We start from the raw sequence: 19,400 nt of genomic DNA, 5'->3' as shown, positions 1-19,400 counted from the left end.
TTATTCAAAGGAAGTCGTAAATCGCTTTTCGGGGAGCGTTCTGTGGCAAGAATTTTTCAGAAGGGTCTAGTAACAATGAACATAAAATTAAGTTAACGGGTGCTGGGCATTTATACGACGAGACGATCTACTCTCCACGCGGCAGGCCTTTCCCCCACTGCCTCGGCCAAGGTCTGCAAGAGACATTCCTCCCTTGCCTTGTCGCATGTCGGAGCCGAAAGTCGCGAGTAAAGAAGAGAGAAGCTTGAAGATCTCCGCCGGTATCATAGTCCTGCCTACGGCTTGCTTGACGCCCGGATGTTGTGTACGCGTATGCGGCTCCTTTGTAGGCTGGTGCACTTGCATGGCAGCGGTTTTCGTCGACCCGCTTCACAAGCCATTCTTCGGCTTCCTGGCCGTGTATTCGAGCGTTCGTCATCGCTCTTCATTGCTGGCGACAGCGCGGGACAGGTGGAAGGGAGAACCCGCCCTACGGAGGTCTGCGCGCCAGCTGTACTCCGGCAGAGTAGCAGTGCTTAAGGAAGCTTCGCCATACGAGGAGACGAGACGCAGAACCGTTTCCGTGCAGACGTGTGGAGAATGCAGCATTGAAGAGACCGCAATCGCGAGCGTTGAGACAGTGGTCATGCCCCACAGAAGGTGATGCACTGTAGAAGCCCAGCGGCGTCCAAGAAAGTCGTCAGGCTCTCGTGCGTGCGTGCACAGCATTTAACTGAGTCTGGGGAGAAGACGAGCCCTGCCGCGGAGTCTTCAGCGAACCCCAGATTGCCGAATGTGGATGGCAATCCCTACGTGTCTGCAGCGCGGTGTGTGTGCGTATGCGCACCGGAGAAGATGGTCAAGTGTACCCACCACGCCGCAGTCTCGGCACGCGCTCGGTGGTGCGAGGAAGTGTTTATGGTACCAACCCACCGTACAAGCGTATCTCGCGCGAAGGCATAACGGCGCAGTGGGTCGCAATGGCGAGAGCGCACGTGTGTTGGATGGAGGCGGCGGGTTCCCTGCAGTAAGTTCAGCATCAGCGTCGATGGTAATGCGATGAGTCATTGCTCCTGTCCATCATACTCTTCATTTTTCCCTTCCCCCGCCGTGTTTCGCGAACGCTCTGCTAGCAGGCTTACCTTGTATACGAGCGCATGCTGACTATACCGGACTAGTGGCTTAATCAGCGGAGCGCTACTCCTGGGTACTTGTTGTTCTTGATTCCGTTGAACGCTGAACTAATAGTGCCGTTTTCCGTTTCATGTAGTCCTCAAATAGGGGCTTAGCTAATAGATTCCATGAAAGGTTATCGCAGTTGTCTTGGCGACATTTACTTATTGAGGGATCCGCGCTCAATAAACAAATGCCGCCTTAGGTATACCTTTCGGCACTCAGAACTGGCGGAACTGAGATGTTTGATTTGACTTGCACGCCACCGCTTTTCGTGCACAATACAGGTGTAGGTGGCGAGTTCGTGTAAGCGGAACGAAAATGCGGCTGTGCGCTACGCGTACTGCTTTTGCGCGCATGACCAGTAGCGCGCTTAGTCCCGAGAGCCACCAAAATAGGAGTAGGAGTGGTAAGAACGATAACGCGAGTCAAAAAGCCCATGACAAATCTCCGGTACTTTCGTATGCAAGGTGGTTGAGCTAACGTTTGCCAAGCCTTAAAGAAGGAGGCGCGCACTACACGAACGCAACTGAAGCAGTATTCTTGACTATTCTGTCGAGCATATTAGGTTTAACTGTGGCGTCAAGCGGAGAGGTTGGAAGTTCTTGGTTTTGCTACTCCATTTAACTTCTAGTGGGCTAAGGCACAGTGGGTAGCGAAAATTACTTCGTTTTATCGATTTCGGCTAGGGACTTTGGCCTTCATCAACAACTGTTTACGTAAAATGAGGTAAGATCACTGTCGTGCGCTTGTGCTGAACTTGGTGAGGACGTCTCAAAGGTGCAGTTAACTTGACAGCTGTATACCCGACAGAGTCGAGAGCTGTGCTTCAACTTTAGAGCGATGAGGAATCATGCGCTCTCAAGAGACGATTCCCCGACCGTAGCCTTCAGGCATTGCATAGGGGGCATTATGTGCTATGGAGAGTTTATCTGTTACGTGCAGCCCAATCTACGAGTGCTGACAGTGTGCAAACGTTTGAACTTTAGCTCTTCTTTTTTCTTGAACTTCGTGTTTAAGTATGACGTCCCGTCCTTCACTTTTTGTCTAGTTGTTTATTTTTTTCTTCCGCGAATATTTTTTTCTGTTGAGCAACCGAAAATGATTTTCAAAATGAGCCACATATATAATTAACAAAATTAATGTACTACCTTTCTAATTATTGACTTAAATGCAAAACCTTCAAATCTAAAGTAGAAGAGCGTATTGGGAAACATCCCAACAAATTGCTTTCGTTCAGATGTTGAATTGAATTCTGGGGTTTTACGTGCCAAAATCACGATTTTATTATGGCGCAGGCCGTAGTGGGGATTATTTTTGACCACCAGAGGGTCTTTAAAGTGCCTCCAGTGCACGGAACACAGACGTTCTTGCATTTCGCCCCCATCGAATTTAAGAGGTCTGCTGTTCACTAAAATATCTTTTTAATTCCGAAGAGAAGCATGTGAAATCTAGAAAACTATCATGTGACAATGCCCTTGCGCACAGCGAAGTTAGTGCCCCTAGCAGCTTCGAATGAATAATTACTGCTTGTTGCAGATAGGACACATGATTACACCTTAAGATGCGGTGATGAATCCAAGACAACGGCCTTGGCATCCAGTTTTTATGCGAAGCATATTACTAGAGCTCAACCCAGCTCCTCAGGCGCGGCAGTGTCGCCTTCAATACCACGTGACACCGTGACGTCACGACAGAGGAGAAACGGGGCTCCAACTCGCGCCGTAGCCTTCAAGGCTGACCACGTGACACCGTGACGTCACGACAGAGGAGAAACGGGGCTCCAACTCGCGCCGTCGCTCGCGGCGTCGCGGCGGTATATAAGCAGCTGCGCTTGCCTCTGCTAGACACTCACGAGGTGAGATGCCTCCTGGAGACAGAGCTGATCGTTGGAATGAGAAGCGAAGGTTGCGGCGTACTACAGAGACTGTTTCTAGGTGGCTTTGCTACGGCGCAGCGACTACGCGCCCCGCATCGGACGCGGTGAGCGTCGAGCAACGCAGCGTTCGGTGCGACAACGAAATGTGCGCCTGAGCAAGCGCCGCACGCCTGAGCCGACGCCCACGACACCGGCTTTTCTGCGACACGAGCTCCTTAACGCTGTCGCGTTAAAATAAAGGCTAGTATGCTTCGCATCCTGGGCTTAACCTTAGCTAAGCCACAGCCAGTTTTTTAGACCGCAGCTCTTATGCGGCCGTTCCTGCGGCGAGTGTCGGCGGCGGCCTAACCGAGTGAACGAGCACAGCGAAAGATGAAAGCAAACGCGGAGCGCAGTGGGGGGATGCAAGACGCGCGGAGGAAAGCGGAGAGGAGGTACAAGGTGCGGATTCGAAAGTGTTTCTTCCTACTCAACATCCATCGTTTATTTGTCACACAGAAATGATAGATTGCCGTAATAATGCTAGTCCATGTAATTTATATGAGTAAAGAAATAGATATAGATACGACGGGGTAGCAAGAAAAAAATGTGATGGTATTTTTTTTTGTCGTACTCACCGAATTCGTGGCTGCCTCCAGTGGATGGTGGTAGATGGACATTCCATGAGTTGTTTCAAGGTGGCAGGCCAGCTCCCACCAACTTCCACAACGTGCCAGGCACTGAGCGCAGATGGGCAACGGAATACCTGCAGCGGTACAAGATAAAAGAAAGGGTTGCTTTTGCATTTACCAAACTAGCGGTCTCTATAGCACTTGCACTGAGTGCAAGTGCTAAAGTGCAAGCTGCTTTCCGGGCGAGTCATGCCACTCAGGGCATGGCTATAAATGCTGGTAGAATTATACGCCGCGTAGGACTGTGCGTCTAATCGCAGGGTGATGGTCCCTCCTCGTGTGTTCTATGAAGTGTACATGCATAATCTGGTACAATCGCATCCGAGCATTTAATTTTTGTACTCCATGAAAGCTGCAGTCATGAGAAAGAAGTTACTCTCACAAGGGAGTAAACTAAACAATTTTAAAGCGAAACGTTCTTTGCGAACCTTCGTGGACTTTTTCGATCGTGGCTGGGTCCTGCTGCTGTCTTGCCGAATCGCTCCGCCGCCGGACACAACTACAATATTTACTGCCCTTACAGGTTTGCTGGCCTGCTAGACTTGTTTTCTCCGGAATAACTCCGTGATAAAACAAATTATACATCAACAATCACATTGCAACAAATCTACGCCATTTAGTGCACAATTGTATTAAAGCAAACCTTCCTATGCCTACTTCCCTCACCTGCCACTTGAGTCCAGTGCTGGGAGCATGCGGAGGCGCAACTTCGTCGCCGTCAACCCGACAGAGATGGGTGGCCAAAGTTCGACATTCTACAAGTTTATGCAAGGATGACTGTAAACTTGTTGGCTGAGTGGGGCTGCTGAGGGGAATAGAGGGATGGGAATTTTAGGGATGATAGAAATATATAACTTCTGCTCCCGGACTGGCGACCACGATAAAGTGAAGGAACAGGAACGCTAGGCGCAATACGCGTGGAAGGTTAGAAGGCTTGATGTAATCGTGCTAGACGCATTAGACACTGCACGCTCGTCGTGCTGGTATACTTACAAACTGTTTAATAAAGCGTCGATGACGTTTTCTAACTGCCATAGTTGTTCCGCAAAAATGTGACAGTGGACTCTAGAGCTCAACCTAGCACCCCGTGTTCAAGCCAAAGCATACTTTAATTTCCAAATGGAAGAACAAATCAATACTAGCCGACGAGGCTGTACGCGTGGTAGGGCTTATGTAGCTTACATAGTGTCGTTGAAACGAATAACCAATTTACGCGTTGATTTAACGTACGGGGGCTTTAAAGTAGTACTCAATGTGAATCTTGCATTCTTGAGCCTTTCTAATTCCTGGTAATTCAAATGTACTCATTCGTTCCGTGAGCGTGAATCAAGCTGACTGCGACGAAGAAGGACGTGAATTGTGAACGACGTGCGGTCCCGGGAGGACAGCAATGCATTATTGACAACGGCATGACATTTTAAGTCTGTGCGCACAATAATGACAGCGCAGCTGAACTTTAATCGAAAATGGGATAGGCGAGCGAACAAAATTAGCGAACAGGGAGACAGATTTGCATCCAATGCAGTTGTTAAATCTTCTTAAAATGTTAGGGTTGCCCAAAGCTTGCCGAATTAATTAAAGCGCCACGGGATGAACATACTAATGATTAGATCACTTTCACAAAAATTAACTTTCCAATCGCTTTTTTGTAGCTCGTGTTGTTTCATAACTGCATACAAATGAAGTCTTCTCTCCAAGTTTTGCTAAAATTTGGTTGATACTAAGCTTATTTTTTTTAACTAGAGGTTTTCCAAGAGAAAGGAACAAATATATTTTTTAACAGACACTGATCAAAATGAGGTTCTCTGGGCGTGGGCGACACATATTATTTACCTGACCGTAAAGGATTTCACGAATATATTTGCTCAGTTTTTTTTTGTCCTTTTTTACGTTTTAGGGTTCGTCTTACTCCAAGAGGATGTCGGAAGGATCGGTCGTTGTCTGAGTTTTGTAATCCTATCATGGCCTTGTACCGAGGCTGGGAGCTCACTTTTTTACTAGTTTTGCTGGAATGTTCATGGCGGCACAGAGAACCTGCCACATTAATGACGCGTTTTCCAGTACAATCCTTCGTTCAAAACAATTTCCAAAACAATTTCCTTCGTCGCACCAACTATGGTAAGTAGTCATTACACTTTTCAGCTTTATCTCTGTGGAACACATTACCATTCCCTTTAAAATTGTTCAAAGCTCACAGATTTCGTACAGAACTTAAGCCTTTTCTTCTAGCTTCCTCCGACTTTCCCACATGAGTGTAGTATGAGTTGTATTATTAACTTTCACTTTGTTTCTCTATTTGTCTCCCGCATTTTGTTTCTTCTTTTTTTCTTCTTAAGCTATTTTGTAGTTTCACCTTTTGTTGACTAATCCGAAGCCTTGTTATTGTTTAATACATTCATCTGCTGCTTTTATGTTCATTTATGCCTTGTCTCCTAAAACCTTTATTATCGTTAATTTTACATGTTGCGATTGTTGTTTGCATTATTAATGCTAAACATCTTGCACAGGAGGTCCCATTACAGTTTCTAACTAGGGGACCTACTTTTGTACATACTTATGCTGTAATTATCCCCATTTTTGTAATGAATAAAACTGATTCTGATTCTAATTTGATTCTGATGCGCGGTTAGTCAAAGAACGCCTGTCGTCCACCATATGCGAGATGTTCGCTCTTGTGAAGGACCGGGCCATCAGGCTAGGAAAAATCAGTATCCATTAGGAACCCCGAAGCCCTTTCGATGGCTGCAGGATTTGAGCCCGGCGTTTCCGAGACTCATGGTGGACATCCTGTCTGTTAAGGCCTATTTGTGGCTCCTATGTGTGTAAAGATTCTCATACGTAAGTTCGAAGGAAATGTGACCGTAAAAACATTCTTTAGCAATCCTTGCTACCGGCTCGCCATTAGTTCGGTACTGTGTTAGGCATTATTCTAGCCGTCAGTGTCAAGCCGACAAACAATTTACGAGAAAGGTTACAAAAGTTCATCATCATAATCGTTTTGGCCACTGTAGAACGAAGGCCTCTCCCTGCGATCTCCATTTACCACCGTCCTGAGCCAACCGATTCCAACTTGCACCTGCAAATTTCCTAATTTCATCAGCCCAGCTAGTTTTGTGCCGTTCTCGACTGCGCTTCCCTTCTCTTGGCACCAATTCTGTTACTCTAATGGTCCACCGATTACATATCCTACGCTTTACATGGTCTGCCTAGCTGCATTTTTTAAAATTGATGTCAATTAGAATATCGGCGATCCCCGTTTGCTCTCTGATCCACACCGCTCTCTTCCTGTCTCTAAACATTACGCCTAACATTTTTCATTCCATTGCTTCTTGCACGCTCCTTAAATCGTTCTCGAGTTTCTTTGTTAACCCCGAAGTTTCTGTCCAATATGTTATCACATGTAGACTGCAGTGATTGTACACCTTTCTTTTCAATGATAGCGGTAAGCTCCCAGTCAGGATCTGGCAATGCCTGCCGTATGCTTTACAACCACCCATTTTTATTCTTCTGTAATTTTCCTTCTCATGATCAGGGTCCCCTGTGAGTGGTTGACCAAAATGAACGTACTCCTTCACAGACTTTTGAGTCTGACTGGTGGTCCTGAAGTCCTGTTCTCTTGCCCGGCTATTGATAATTATCTTTGTCTTCTGCATAATAATCTTCAACCTCACTCTTATATTCTGCCTGTTAAGGTCCTCAATCATTTCTTATAACTTGTCCCCAGTGTTGCTGAACAGGACAACGTCATCTGAGAATCGAAGGTTGCTGAGAGATTCGCCGTTGATCTTTACTTGAATAGCTTGAATACTTCTCCATAGCAAGCAGTGAATAGCATTGGAGAGATTGTGTCTTTACCTCATCCCTTCCTTGATAGGTAACTGTCTCCTTTTCTTGTGGAGAACCAAGGTAGCTGTGGAATACGTGTAGCTATTTCCCAAGATATTCACGTACACCCTGCACTCATTGATTACGTAATGCCTCTGTGACTGCTGTTATCTCTACTGAATCAAATGCCTTTTCATAACCTATGAAAGCCATATAGAGAGGTTTATTGTACTCTGCAGATTTCTCGTTTCCCTGATTGATGACATGGATGTGATCTATTGTAGAATATACCTTCCTGAAGCCAGCCTCATGTGGCCCTACTTCTACTGGAAGCTATCTTGAAGAATATTTTATAAAATATTAAAAGCAAGCTAACAGACTTATAATTTTGCAATTCTTTGACGTCTCCCTTCTCGTGGATTAGTATAATGTTGTCATTGTTCCAGTTCTCTGGTACAGTTGAAGTCGTGAGGCATTGCGTGTAAAGGGCTACAAGCTTTCCGAGCGTGATGTCTCCTCTATCTTTGATTAAATCGACACAAACTGCATACATTTTAAACAGGTGTGGTGACTATGACATCCACGCAGAGACCTTGTTCTCTGTATTGTGTTAGTTCAGCCAGCTCGGCATTGAGGCTGACATGACCGGTAGGACATGACCGGTAGGATCATGTCAGCTTCAAGGACAGCTCTAATGACGGCGCTTGCGGTTTTTCATGCGCTCTAATTATTTTTCTTTGTGTGTTTGTTTCCAGTCTTATAGTCACCACTGATAGCTACTTACACCGTGAGCCAGTGGTTGTACACGAGTCTTAACATCGACAGATTTATTATAGCGGTCATTAAATACTGGCGTAATCCGTTCTGAGACTGCCTAACTTGAGCTCGGTAAGACTGACAAATTGGTTCGCATGATATAAAGCACGAGTTTTTTAAAGAACCATTCAAATAGCATCGGTACTTCTTGAGACTTTCAACCCGAGTAAATTAATAAGCACATTGAATTGTCCGACGTCAAATAAGCGTAAGTTCGTTGCAAAATCACACGATAATAACTATGACGTATGCTTCTACCAAACATTGTCCAGTATATTTAGATAGTATGTTTCAATTTAGATGCGGAACTTTACACTTTACACTTGATCGTTTATTTGTGGCGTAAAGCCGAACAAAGAAAGTGAAAAGTAAAGGCACTATGCATGGATAGAGAGAAAAAGTAGAGAAAAAAAAGGAAGGTACGCTCTGATCATCACTCAGAGAAGCAACGTTGAAACCTACAGCCTCCCTCGCTTTTGATAAAATTGATGATGCTAGGATGGGATCATCTTACAGTAGCAAGAGACGGTGCTTGTCTCACGCAATCTAGGAAATTCTTGTTTTCAAACACACATCGGGTTCAGTTGCAGGTCCTGAGTTTTGCGGCTGATCAGTGACAAGACCTCAATGCACGCTTCCACGTCTTCAAGGGAGGATGAGGATGAGAAGGGGGCGCGGGGAGCTACGCCTTCGAGGAGCACTGCGCACTTGAGCTCGTCGATCTGCCCAACCGGCAGGCCGGACTACCACCACCGCCGTTGCCAATTTCACGACAGAGCGAGCGCTCACCAGGCGGCGACTCGGCCGGAAAGAGTCCGACCACGTGGCAGCGGCAGGTGAAGCGCAGTCGGCAACGGTGGCGCTTGTGGTCGAGCAGCTTCTGCAGGCCCGGAAACACCTCCCGGCAGTTGCCGCAGATGAGGATGTCCGGCTCGGCGTACGTGTGCAGCTTCTTCTTGGCAACACCCTTGTTGCCGCCGATGGCGCTGGCTGGCCGGAAAGCGAGCGGCTCGGTGCGGGCGCGCTTCACCGGGGAGCCCAGCTGCCGGGGGGTGGCGAACCTGCGAGGAGCACGTAGCGCCGCGACAGCGAGAGCACTGCGTCAGCTCGGCGAAACGTCGTTAACCGCGCGCTTCTGGCCACTGCCAGAAGAGCGTCTCCTGATTAGACAGCATGTGCGTGGGTGGCGAAATATTTAGTGGCTGTGCTAAAGCAACAAGAGTCCTATTCTGCAGTTTCTTCGTTTTGACACGCTCTTCCAGGCACTCCCCGGATTTCCTTTCTTTCTTTTTTTTTTGTTTGCTACATTTAAACACACTATTGGTTCCCCGCTTCCGGCTAACATTGCTTTGCAGTGGGTGAACAAGAGGATTCTGCACTGCTCCAAACACGCTCTAGCGAGGACTAGCACGTGCGTCAGTGATGTCGCCGAGACCAGCGAAAGCACTGGTGACAACACCTTTCGAACAGTTGCAAGTCATCCTATTCGTCCGCTGGAAAGCGCACAGCTCGACTGCGCGTCCCGTCACAGTGAGATATATTGCGTGAAAAGGCTGTTCCTTCTGGAACTTGAAATAGGATGAACTCATTAATCATACTGAGATGAAAGAAACAGCACGAGAACAAGGAAGAAAAATAAAGAAGGGACACAACACTGTTCTCCTTGCTTGTATCTTTATGGTATTTTACTTTTCGTTTTATTTTGTTGTGCACCAACTACACAAAGTTGTCACAGAGTATATTATATGGCCGAAATGACATTTTACAACGTATGGGATGCAACGACCGCACACATTCTTCCCTTCATATTTCACTGCTCTATACGCGTGTCAACGAACGCGCTACTGGTGACGGCCTTGCTAAGTGCACCCGGGAAAGCAGGCAGCCGTCCGCCGTAGTTTTCTGGGTCGTAGTTCGTCTGTCTCTGTTTTATTCGCGTTTTCGGAGCGAAATAAGCAGCACCCGTCTCATGTGCGTGGCGTCCAAAACTTCAAGGCATATCGAAGAACAATCGCTGCGCGGTGGGGTGCTCAAAATACCTGAAGAATCTTGCCCGCGGAACGGTTCTAATCATTCCCCGCGAGACCTCATTAGCGGGAACAACGGCAGCAATAGACCACCGCCGTTCGACTGGAAATTTCTCGTTCTCACGCTTTCTTTTGTCATGGGCTCTTGTTGAACTCGATCATGTTTGCACGGGTAAGCGACGTACTTCAGGCTGAATGACACTTGCCGCTTCCACGGATTGCCGATTCTCTACCGTGTTGCTCTATCTAGGGCGCAGGACTTTACGAGGGCATCGTGTTGCGTGTGAAAGCTCCTGAGGCTTGCAAAGACGGATTTTGTTGGTTTTATGTGACCCGATAAATTCGTCGCACCAGCTTTCACGCAGTTCATGTTTTTGGATTTATTTATGCGTAGCTTTGCGCATGCTGAACTGTTGCTAGTTGATTCATGCAGAACTGTTGTTGATTTTTTTTTAAGTACCAGAACCTCACTTCGCCTCGTTTGTAAGGGTTTTAAATAAAGCTGTGTTTTATCGGAATGATTATAGGCAAGCGCTTTTTTAACAAACAGCTTTATTCTTTTCGTCCGTAGATATCTTCAGTATTGTGGATGCTTAGACATATTATCATTATTATTATTTACACACTCTCAAGGCCCGAGGGCATTCAGATAGGAGTGAGGAGTGCATATGAAGTAGTCGGCAATCTCTTTGAAATTAATGGTGTCACATATGGCAGCGATGGAAGGCGGGATAGTGGCGGCGAACGCTATGCACGGAGGCGAGCTTTCTGGTAGAAACACGGCCTCTTGCGTGGGCCCCGATGCGGCGGAGGCGAGCGCCATCTGGAGGTGTTGCAAGGAACCGGGCGCGTGGCCAGTTTATGAATAGTAGAAACGCTGGAAAAGGGGTTAGTGCTTGAGTTTTCGCGTAACGGAATTATGTTTTCTCGTGTATTGAAATTACAGTCCGATGCTATCATGTCTCTAGGTTGTGTGTAATTCGTACTTTACAATTTTTCTGACGTATTTTACTTTGAGAAATTCAATTAGTTCAGTAACTTCTTTCCGCTAGACGGAGGGTCTGCGTGGTTTGGCATACAAAGAGGTTTGCACGGTTCGGAATTATTTTTGCCGAGACGGCAGATGACGCTGGACGTGGGACGCCGACGCCGTAATTTACGGGGCCCTGAACGCTATCGCGTTAAACTTAATCCAGAGTTTCCCACTAAGATGTGCCTCATAATCGGATCGTAGTCATGATAAGAATGTTTAGCCTTTGTGCTATACGCTCGACGTCATGCTGTCGCCGCAGTCGTCGAGTTGTCGTCGTCGGGCCAACACCTGAATATAAGCTTTATAATTTTAGCCATCAGCATGGTGAGGACCACGCTGTGCCCACACATACAAAAGGAAGTAAGGAGAAACAATTACAATTACATACAATTACCAGTGTTTCTAGAACCTTGGACCAATCATATAATATTATTTTTCATCATGCACATAATAAAGGCGAAACAAGAAACGTTTCAGAGTTCTTTGCCGTTCCCTGTCAACCGGGCTTGTTTTCGCGAAACTTGACGGTCGGCGAACGGCATGATGCGCAATACCGGAAGGCTTGATGCTCAGTACCGTAAGGGCTTGATGCTCAATTAATACCGTAAGGCTCCAGTTATCTTGGAGAATATTTCTGAATGCGAAAGCTGGAGCACGTTTTCTTATGCCCTCTCTTTCCCCATAACTATCGCAACCCCCATCGCTTCCAGGGTACGGTATGCTTCAGCATCATCAGTGTTCCGCATATAGCGGGCGCACCACAATGCGTGTGAAAAAAATTTTTTTTTCTACCTAGCACACCCATTGTACACAGTGCCCAAGAGATTTTTTCTTTACACACTTCTGTTGATTCATTAAAGAACGTAACTTACGGTTGTCGTGCCAACATTCTCTGTTAGACACAGATACCTACACAAGCATTTCTATTGTATACATGCTGTCGCACGTAAAACGAAAGAAATCCCTGTAGCATGGCATTCTTTCCCACAAGGGCACATTTCGTCGATAGGTCAACATTTGCGAACTCTCGCGCGTGCGCACGCTTGCAGAACTCTTCAGCCATGTCTGAAGAAACATGTAGAATATATAACATATATAACATACAATAATAAGAAATGTAAAGAGAAGTAAAGAAAATGTGACGGTATGTGACGAACGAATAGTCAACTAGAGGTGTGCTTATAACTTTAGTAACGTGCAAGACATGACGTCTTTATTGCTGCGTTCTCTCTAATTAAAAGCAACGAGATAGGGTCTAGTAAAAGCGCGTATATATATGTAAAAACAGGAAGATAGACAAAGAAAGGAAAAGCAAGGAATCAGGGGAGGTAACGGGGAGGGTGAACGGAAACCAACACTGGTCATAAAATAATTCGGAGTCAGAGACCCGTGCGTCGAATGGAATGCAGTTTGCTCCCCCACCCCGTGCTCCCGCCGGTTTTTGTTCCCACCTTTGCATTCATTCGTTAGCTTTGGGCATTATTTTTAAAGCATTCTAGTGGCCCGTACTTTGAAGCCCGTAGAAATCTCGCGAAAGTTAATTGCGCATAAAATGGGTCCACCGTGACAACAAAATTTATATCGCACATCGGCCGGATCCCAGCGCGGCAAAAGCAGGGCGAACTGACGCAACAAAAGAATTAAAACGGCAATAAAATGGGAAGAAGCAAGGAGATGGCGGGAAGAAAGGAAAGTAAAAAGGAAAGACAACTGCCCCTATTTTGTCTCCATGCCCTTGGTTAATGTCCCGCATGCACGGGAAGCTTGATGGTCGCGCGAAATGTCGCCAGAAGAATCAAAAGAAAGAACGAAAGCGGAGGTGGAGTCTGGAGAATGAAATAAGTATGAAATTAAAGCTCTCGCCACAGTTTCGGTGCCCCAACGACGACGCCTGCTTTCAGTTTTCATCGTTTTACTTTTGCGCGTTTGTTCGTGCACGCGTGCGTTCGGGACAGGGAAGTGCGAACGCATGGGCAGTTGGTAGTCACCCCACTCCCCAGGCAGCGACATTATATACGTAAAAAAAAAAAAAGATAATGGAAGGTAGAGCGAAGCTGACAAAATGGACAGAAAGGGCACGCGGTGGGAGCCAGCGATTAGAAGCGTAACGGAAGCGAATGAAAATAAAACGACAACGGCAGCAGCGCGTGCACACAAACGCGCGCACGCGGCGAGCTGGCGCGGAGCAAGCAACCTGGAAAAAACGGCTCCGTTTCGAAGGAAGCATGCACCGCAGCCGTAAAAACGGGGGGCTGCGGCAGCCAAGATTGTTAGCGGCCGCTGATACGGAGGCCGCGGGAACGCGTCCGAGCGTGCGGCGGCGGCGACGCACCGGGTCGTGCGCGCTCAGAACAGCCGAGCCTCCTAAACGCCCCCATATTTCACGCTGGCGCGAAGCTCGACCAGCGCGAGCTCACTGGGAGAAAGCGAACAAGAGGGGGACGAAAGTGACGCAAACAGTAGCCGGAAAACAAGGGGGGGAAAAATAGCACAAAGGAGCGCCGGCGAAGAAAATCTTTCTAAAGGAGCGAAACTGCCGCTGTTTTCGTGGTTCAGGGCTTTCTTTTCTCTCGACCTTGTTTTGGTTCTTGTCTTTTGGCTGTGCGCTGTGTCTTCTGCACTGCCGACCCTCCCTATATGCGCGTCATTCAGCGCGTTCATTTCCATGGCCGCAGTAAACGAGTGCAACGACTGCGAGAGTAAACAGGCCTTTGATGTTCAACTTTGTTCTTCAGAACTGTGCGCGGGGCATTTTCGCCCTCGCTTTCGAGCTCGGAACAGCGACGCAATACAGCCAGCACACCGGGCTAAGCGCCGCCGCCCTCCTGAACAGGGCGCGAACGTGGCGGGCGCCCGCGAGGAAGTCGTGTGCTCGACACCACGTCGAATCGCTCTGCGATAGGAGAACGGCACGTTCGTTTCCTTAAGTTTTTTTCTTTCGAGGTGTGCATGGTGAACCGCTCACCACAGCACTACGCAGGATTAAGAAAGGTTCCGAATATGCCGTGCAGGCTGTACCGACCATCGCCTTGGTACACTTCACGCCGTAGACCATGCTGAAGCATTTTCCTTTGCCGTTATCGATTGATCAACAAGCAGCAGTGTTGCCAACCGTTGATGCTTCTTTATCTCCATGACAAAATTCCAAAATCTGTAGAGCCTCTAGAAAAAAAAAAAAAGCTAGCGTCATATGTGTGATGTTTTTATGACATGATTTTCGTTCCAGTACAACTTCAATGTGATTACATTTATTGATTAATACGCTCCACACATATATTCGAATAATGGCGCTGGCGTTTAAGCACACAAAACACTAATTACCGCGATGCGCTACGAAGCGACACCACGGTACATTTTTAATTTCTTTCTTGCAATGTAGAGGTACTGATATGTTCTGAAGACGTTTTTTCTTTTCTCTCTCTCTTTGCTGAAACGCAGGAAGTTCTTGGCTATACATTAGTATAGCTTTAAATGAGCTAACTATTCCAAATATCAGAAATAAATCACAGTGACTAAGAAATGTAGAGAAGAAAGAAAGGAAAAAAGCAAACGCAGAAAGAAAAAATATCAGATGAGTAATGCATCTCATAATTAAAGCATAGAATGTTATATTATAAAAGTACTTTTCAATGAGTTCTTGATTTTAAACAAAATTCCCGAAAGAACTAAATAAGACCTTTAGGTGTATGACTGTGTTCCTATGGTTGCTGTAACTGTCAGTCGGCCATGTAACGTCGCAACAGCTTAAGTTGGATAGGCAAAGGGACCAGCAGTTGCAAGTTAAAGTGATGCATGAAACGTGATACGCGGGCTTACTTTTCTTTAGGATATGGCGACAAAAACAGTTGGATATGAGCTTGAAGGCTGAACTGTTTTCACCATTCCATTCATTCTGAAAACTATCAACTCATCTTGGAGAAGAACAGAGAAAGTTGTCTTATATGAAAGCAGCTCATTGTATCGGGCCTAGGCGTTACGTAATCTTTGCCGTTAGCACATAAAGTAAGATGGATAGCATGAGCGTCGACAGTTTGGGAAGTTATAAAAAGTGATTTGGAGAGTATAAATGTTCGCCAAATTAATATTTGACGTTCAGGTCAACGAGAGAAAGTGAGAGAAAAGGGAAGGAAAGAGAGGGAGGTTAGCCAGTGCAAGTGCCGGCTGGCTACCCTGTACTAGGGAAAGGGGTAAAGGGAATAAAATATGATAGAAGAAACAAATAAAAATAAATCGAGAAAAATTCACACAATAACGCTATGCTACGCGCTACTACTTCCAAAGTAGGTCGCGCAATTCACAAGCCCTTAAGAGCTTCAGCAGAGAGAGAAAGGATGCATAGAAAGGTAGGGAGGTTAATCAGAGGTAGTTCCGGTTGGCTATCCTGCACTGGGAGAAAGAGCAGGGGGATAAAAAGAAGAAGAGAGCGGCAAAGAACTTGAGGCACTTAATGCCTTGAGTGCCGAAACCCGTCTGGACTAGTGTCCTAGAAATTTTTCCTCTGTCAAAGGGCGAACGTCCAGTTATTCGAGCGCGGTCGCAAGCACTTTCCTTGCCAGGTTGTAACGGGGACAGTCACAGAGGAGCTGCTTGACGATCTCCTCGCGGCCACAGTTGTTGCAAGCAGGGCTTTCGGCCATTTCAATGCGGAAGGAATAGGCATTCGTGAATGGCGCGCCGAGACACAGGCGGTGCAGAAGTGTTGCTTCCGCTCGTGGTGTCTCTGGTGAAAGACGAAGTTGCAGTAGTACATCCAATCCCTAGAGACGTGCGTTGGGGGAATTCACTGCTGTTCCACAGAGTCTGTGTAAGCGCTCGTGCGAGTGAGCGAAGCCTTGTCGATGCATCTGTTCACGACAGTGGTATTGATACAGGGTGTTTCAGCGAACACTTTCAAAAATTCTTTAAATGTTGCCTGTGGCATATGTCGCAATTCTAGTTCATGAGATGGTCTACTCGAAGCGGCGGACAATACTTACAGAAAAAAATTGAGATGCAAAGTCGACCAATTAGTAAAAATTCACTAATTAAGTTTTAACTAATCACATTATGGCCCATATTGCAATTTACAAATTATAGCCGTGGAGTTCCCAAGGTGGGTCCGCTTGGAACGAATTTTCAAGATGACACCAGTTTCGAGATATCAATTCCCGAACTTTGCGGAGAAATGCATTGGTGTGCCAGTTAACTTGTTAACAAAACGTCGTTTCATGCACTGAAGCACACAAGTAACTGGAACGCCAATGCATTTCTCCGCAAAGTTCGGGAATTTATATCTCGAAACTGGTGTCGCCCTGAGAATTCATTCCAAATGGATCCGCCTTGCGAAGTCTACTGCTAGAATGTTTATATTGAAGTATGGGTCATAAGATAATTAGCTAAAAAGTAAATTAGTGCTTTCTTCTTAATTAGACAATCTTACATTTTAATTTTTTGTGCAAGTAGTGTCCGCCGCTTCGAATAGACCGGTTCATAAACTAGAATTGAGCTATCTGCCACAGGCAACCTTTAAAAATGTTTGAAAGTGTTCGCTGAAACACCCTGCATATGGGCACCATCGTGGGCCGATCGGGCAGCGTCATCCTCACTGTGATTTTCCGAAATTCCTCAGTGACCCGGTATCCACTGGTAAATGATGCTGTGCCCCTTGTCAATTGCGGGGTGGGGGAGTAGTCAGATGTCTGCGACTAATTGCACGTTAGGTCCATGGTTGAAAGGGGACAGCAGACACCGGAGAGCTGCCTTCGAGTCACAAAAGATGGACCATGATTGTGATGATTTGTGACCAATAAATTCCAGAGCAGCACAAATAGCTCTGCAGCCGTCGATGATGTAATGCGAGATGTCTTGAAGTTCATGGTGACGGATTTTGTGGGAATTACCACTGCTCTAGCTTAACTTTGTAGGAAACAGAACCATCCGTGTAAACGTGGATGCGTACTCGATGCTTCGCATGTAGGAATGTAAGCACAGTTTGTCTGAGGACGAAAGGTGACGTCTCCGTTTTTTTTTTTCGTTTTTTTTATGCCAGGAATGATAAGGGCCGGAAGTGGATTCAGGCAGCACAGCGCTAGAGATGGTCGTGCTACAGGAGTGGAATGTGGTGGTAAAGTTCAATGGTTGGCGACAATAATCCTGCTAAACGCTGAACGAGGTCGAGTGGCAGCAAGGGAGGGGAGATGATGCGATAGAAGTCGGATGAAGTGCCTGATATGCATCCGTAAAGCGTCGACTGGAATGTACGTATTGATGGGGTGGTCATGCGCGATTACTATTTTTTCTGCCATGGATGTACACCTGGGAAGCACCTGGAATGCATACCTGGGACGTATTCGCAGAGCTTGTGCTTGCACGGACTGGAGGGCACGGAGGTTAGTCCTACTGGTCCCAGCCAGTACAGGTAAGCTATAGGAGATCCAGAAACAGTGCGTCATAGAGTTGGAGTATCGCCCTCAAAGGGCACCCCATTGCTTTTCCGTAAGAAATCTGAGGATATGGGTTATCATTGCTATCTTCGTTTTTTGGTAGGAGACATGAGGACTCCAGAAGAGGCCTTTATCTGTTATCACTCCTAGAAAGCGGTGCGTGTCCTCGTAGCTGAATGGCTGTGCATGAATCCTGACGAAGTATGGTATAATTGCTTTTTGCGTGAACAAAGCTACCGTAGAGCACTTCTCGGAGGACACCTCCAGACCTCGTGCTCGAAGATAACCTGATGTTAGCGTGGCAGCTTTTTGGAGTCTGGCGCGCACCCGGGGACGCGTCACTCCTGATGACCAAATGCATGCATGAAGGGAAGTGAAGTTTATTGTGCTTCTTGTTACAAAGGAGGAAGGCGGGGCTGAAGGCTGAAAGGTCTGATGAAGGCCTCGGCTCCCGTGTGCAGATCGACACATGAACGACACATCATCTGCATAGATCGAAACATGGACGGACTGAGGAAGGGAATGAACAGGGTCGATGAGCACGAGGTTAAATAGAGTGGGACTCAAGACTTGCCCTTGTGGCACGCGACGGTAGGTGTTACGTTGTGATGTGGCACCATCCGCTGTTTGCACAAAAAATTACCTGTCCTAAAAGTAGCTGAATATTCATAGAAAAACAAGGCCACCTAGGCCTACATCGCCGAAGGCGTCCCATAACAAAATAAGTTAACTAATTTTTCATGCATACCTAGCAAAAGATTAAGCAATATAGGACGAGTTCACGCAGATGTCCTAAGAAATAAGAAACACAGATCAAATTCTAATGGTTTTAACTTGTATAACAGTAGTTATAATTACATGCGAAAAATGAGAGAATCGTTTCCATAATGACAATCGCAAATCATCATACAGGTTAAAGCGCGGCGATCAGCACCAAGTGCACGACCTATAGAACAATATGTATACGAAATAGTGTTTCAGTTCCGTTAATGCAAAGCTCGACATAGTCAAGAGTTGGACGGAATATCGTCTGGACAGGTAAAGCATTGTTAGAAAATGAAGCAGGTCACTGACCAAGGTCAGAATAAAAATAAAATGACGTTTCGGGATCTGTACGGATCCCTTGTTCAGAATGGAATGTCGGGTAAGCGCAAGGTTCTTAACTAGCGTTCAAGTTCGGAACACATGTAGCACAAAGTTCGGAAGTACAAGTAGTTTATAGTGCCAGATGATCTACTGATTGTGTTATTTGTCGTTTGAATTATTAGTGATTCGAGGAAAGACCTCGCTGTCAAGTTTTTCTCTGTGGTCACGGTACGCGCGTTGTGCCAATTTATCTCGCGAGCCGTCGTCTCGGCATGCTCTGCGAGGGCATTTGTCACTGTGTGGCTTTTGGCGACATCATTCTTGTGCTCTTTGAGACGTCTGCAGAAACTTCCGCTTTCGCCAATATACGCCGATTCGCAACCGGCACATGGAATCTTGTATACCACGCCCGGAAAACGGGCCCGAGGAAGAGGATCAGCATTTTGCGCAGCCACGTCTTTGAATATCTTTCGACGGCTTCCAAGAGCG

At 46.5% G+C, this 19,400-nt stretch overlaps 1 protein-coding gene across 3 annotated transcripts in view; it reads right to left on the bottom strand.

The window, feature by feature from the left end:
* Positions 1 to 19,400, bottom strand: part of LOC135912066 (uncharacterized) — a 233,737-nt gene that overhangs the window by 13,776 nt on the left and 200,561 nt on the right. For all 3 annotated transcript variants that reach the window (XM_065444444.1, XM_065444445.1, XM_070530933.1), the window contains exons 4-5: positions 9,133 to 9,404; positions 3,649 to 3,776 (exon numbers count right to left, since the gene is read on the bottom strand). In XM_065444444.1, the coding sequence (XP_065300516.1) occupies positions 3,649 to 3,776; positions 9,133 to 9,404 (400 nt within the window). The remainder of the gene's footprint in view (positions 1 to 3,648; positions 3,777 to 9,132; positions 9,405 to 19,400) is intronic.

This window comes from Dermacentor albipictus, chromosome 1 (genome assembly GCF_038994185.2).
Source record: "Dermacentor albipictus isolate Rhodes 1998 colony chromosome 1, USDA_Dalb.pri_finalv2, whole genome shotgun sequence".
In the NCBI taxonomy this organism is placed as follows: Eukaryota; Metazoa; Arthropoda; class Arachnida; order Ixodida; family Ixodidae; genus Dermacentor; species Dermacentor albipictus.
The sequence above is the reverse complement of the archived record's forward strand: the minus strand, read 5'-3'. Positions and strand labels throughout refer to the sequence as shown.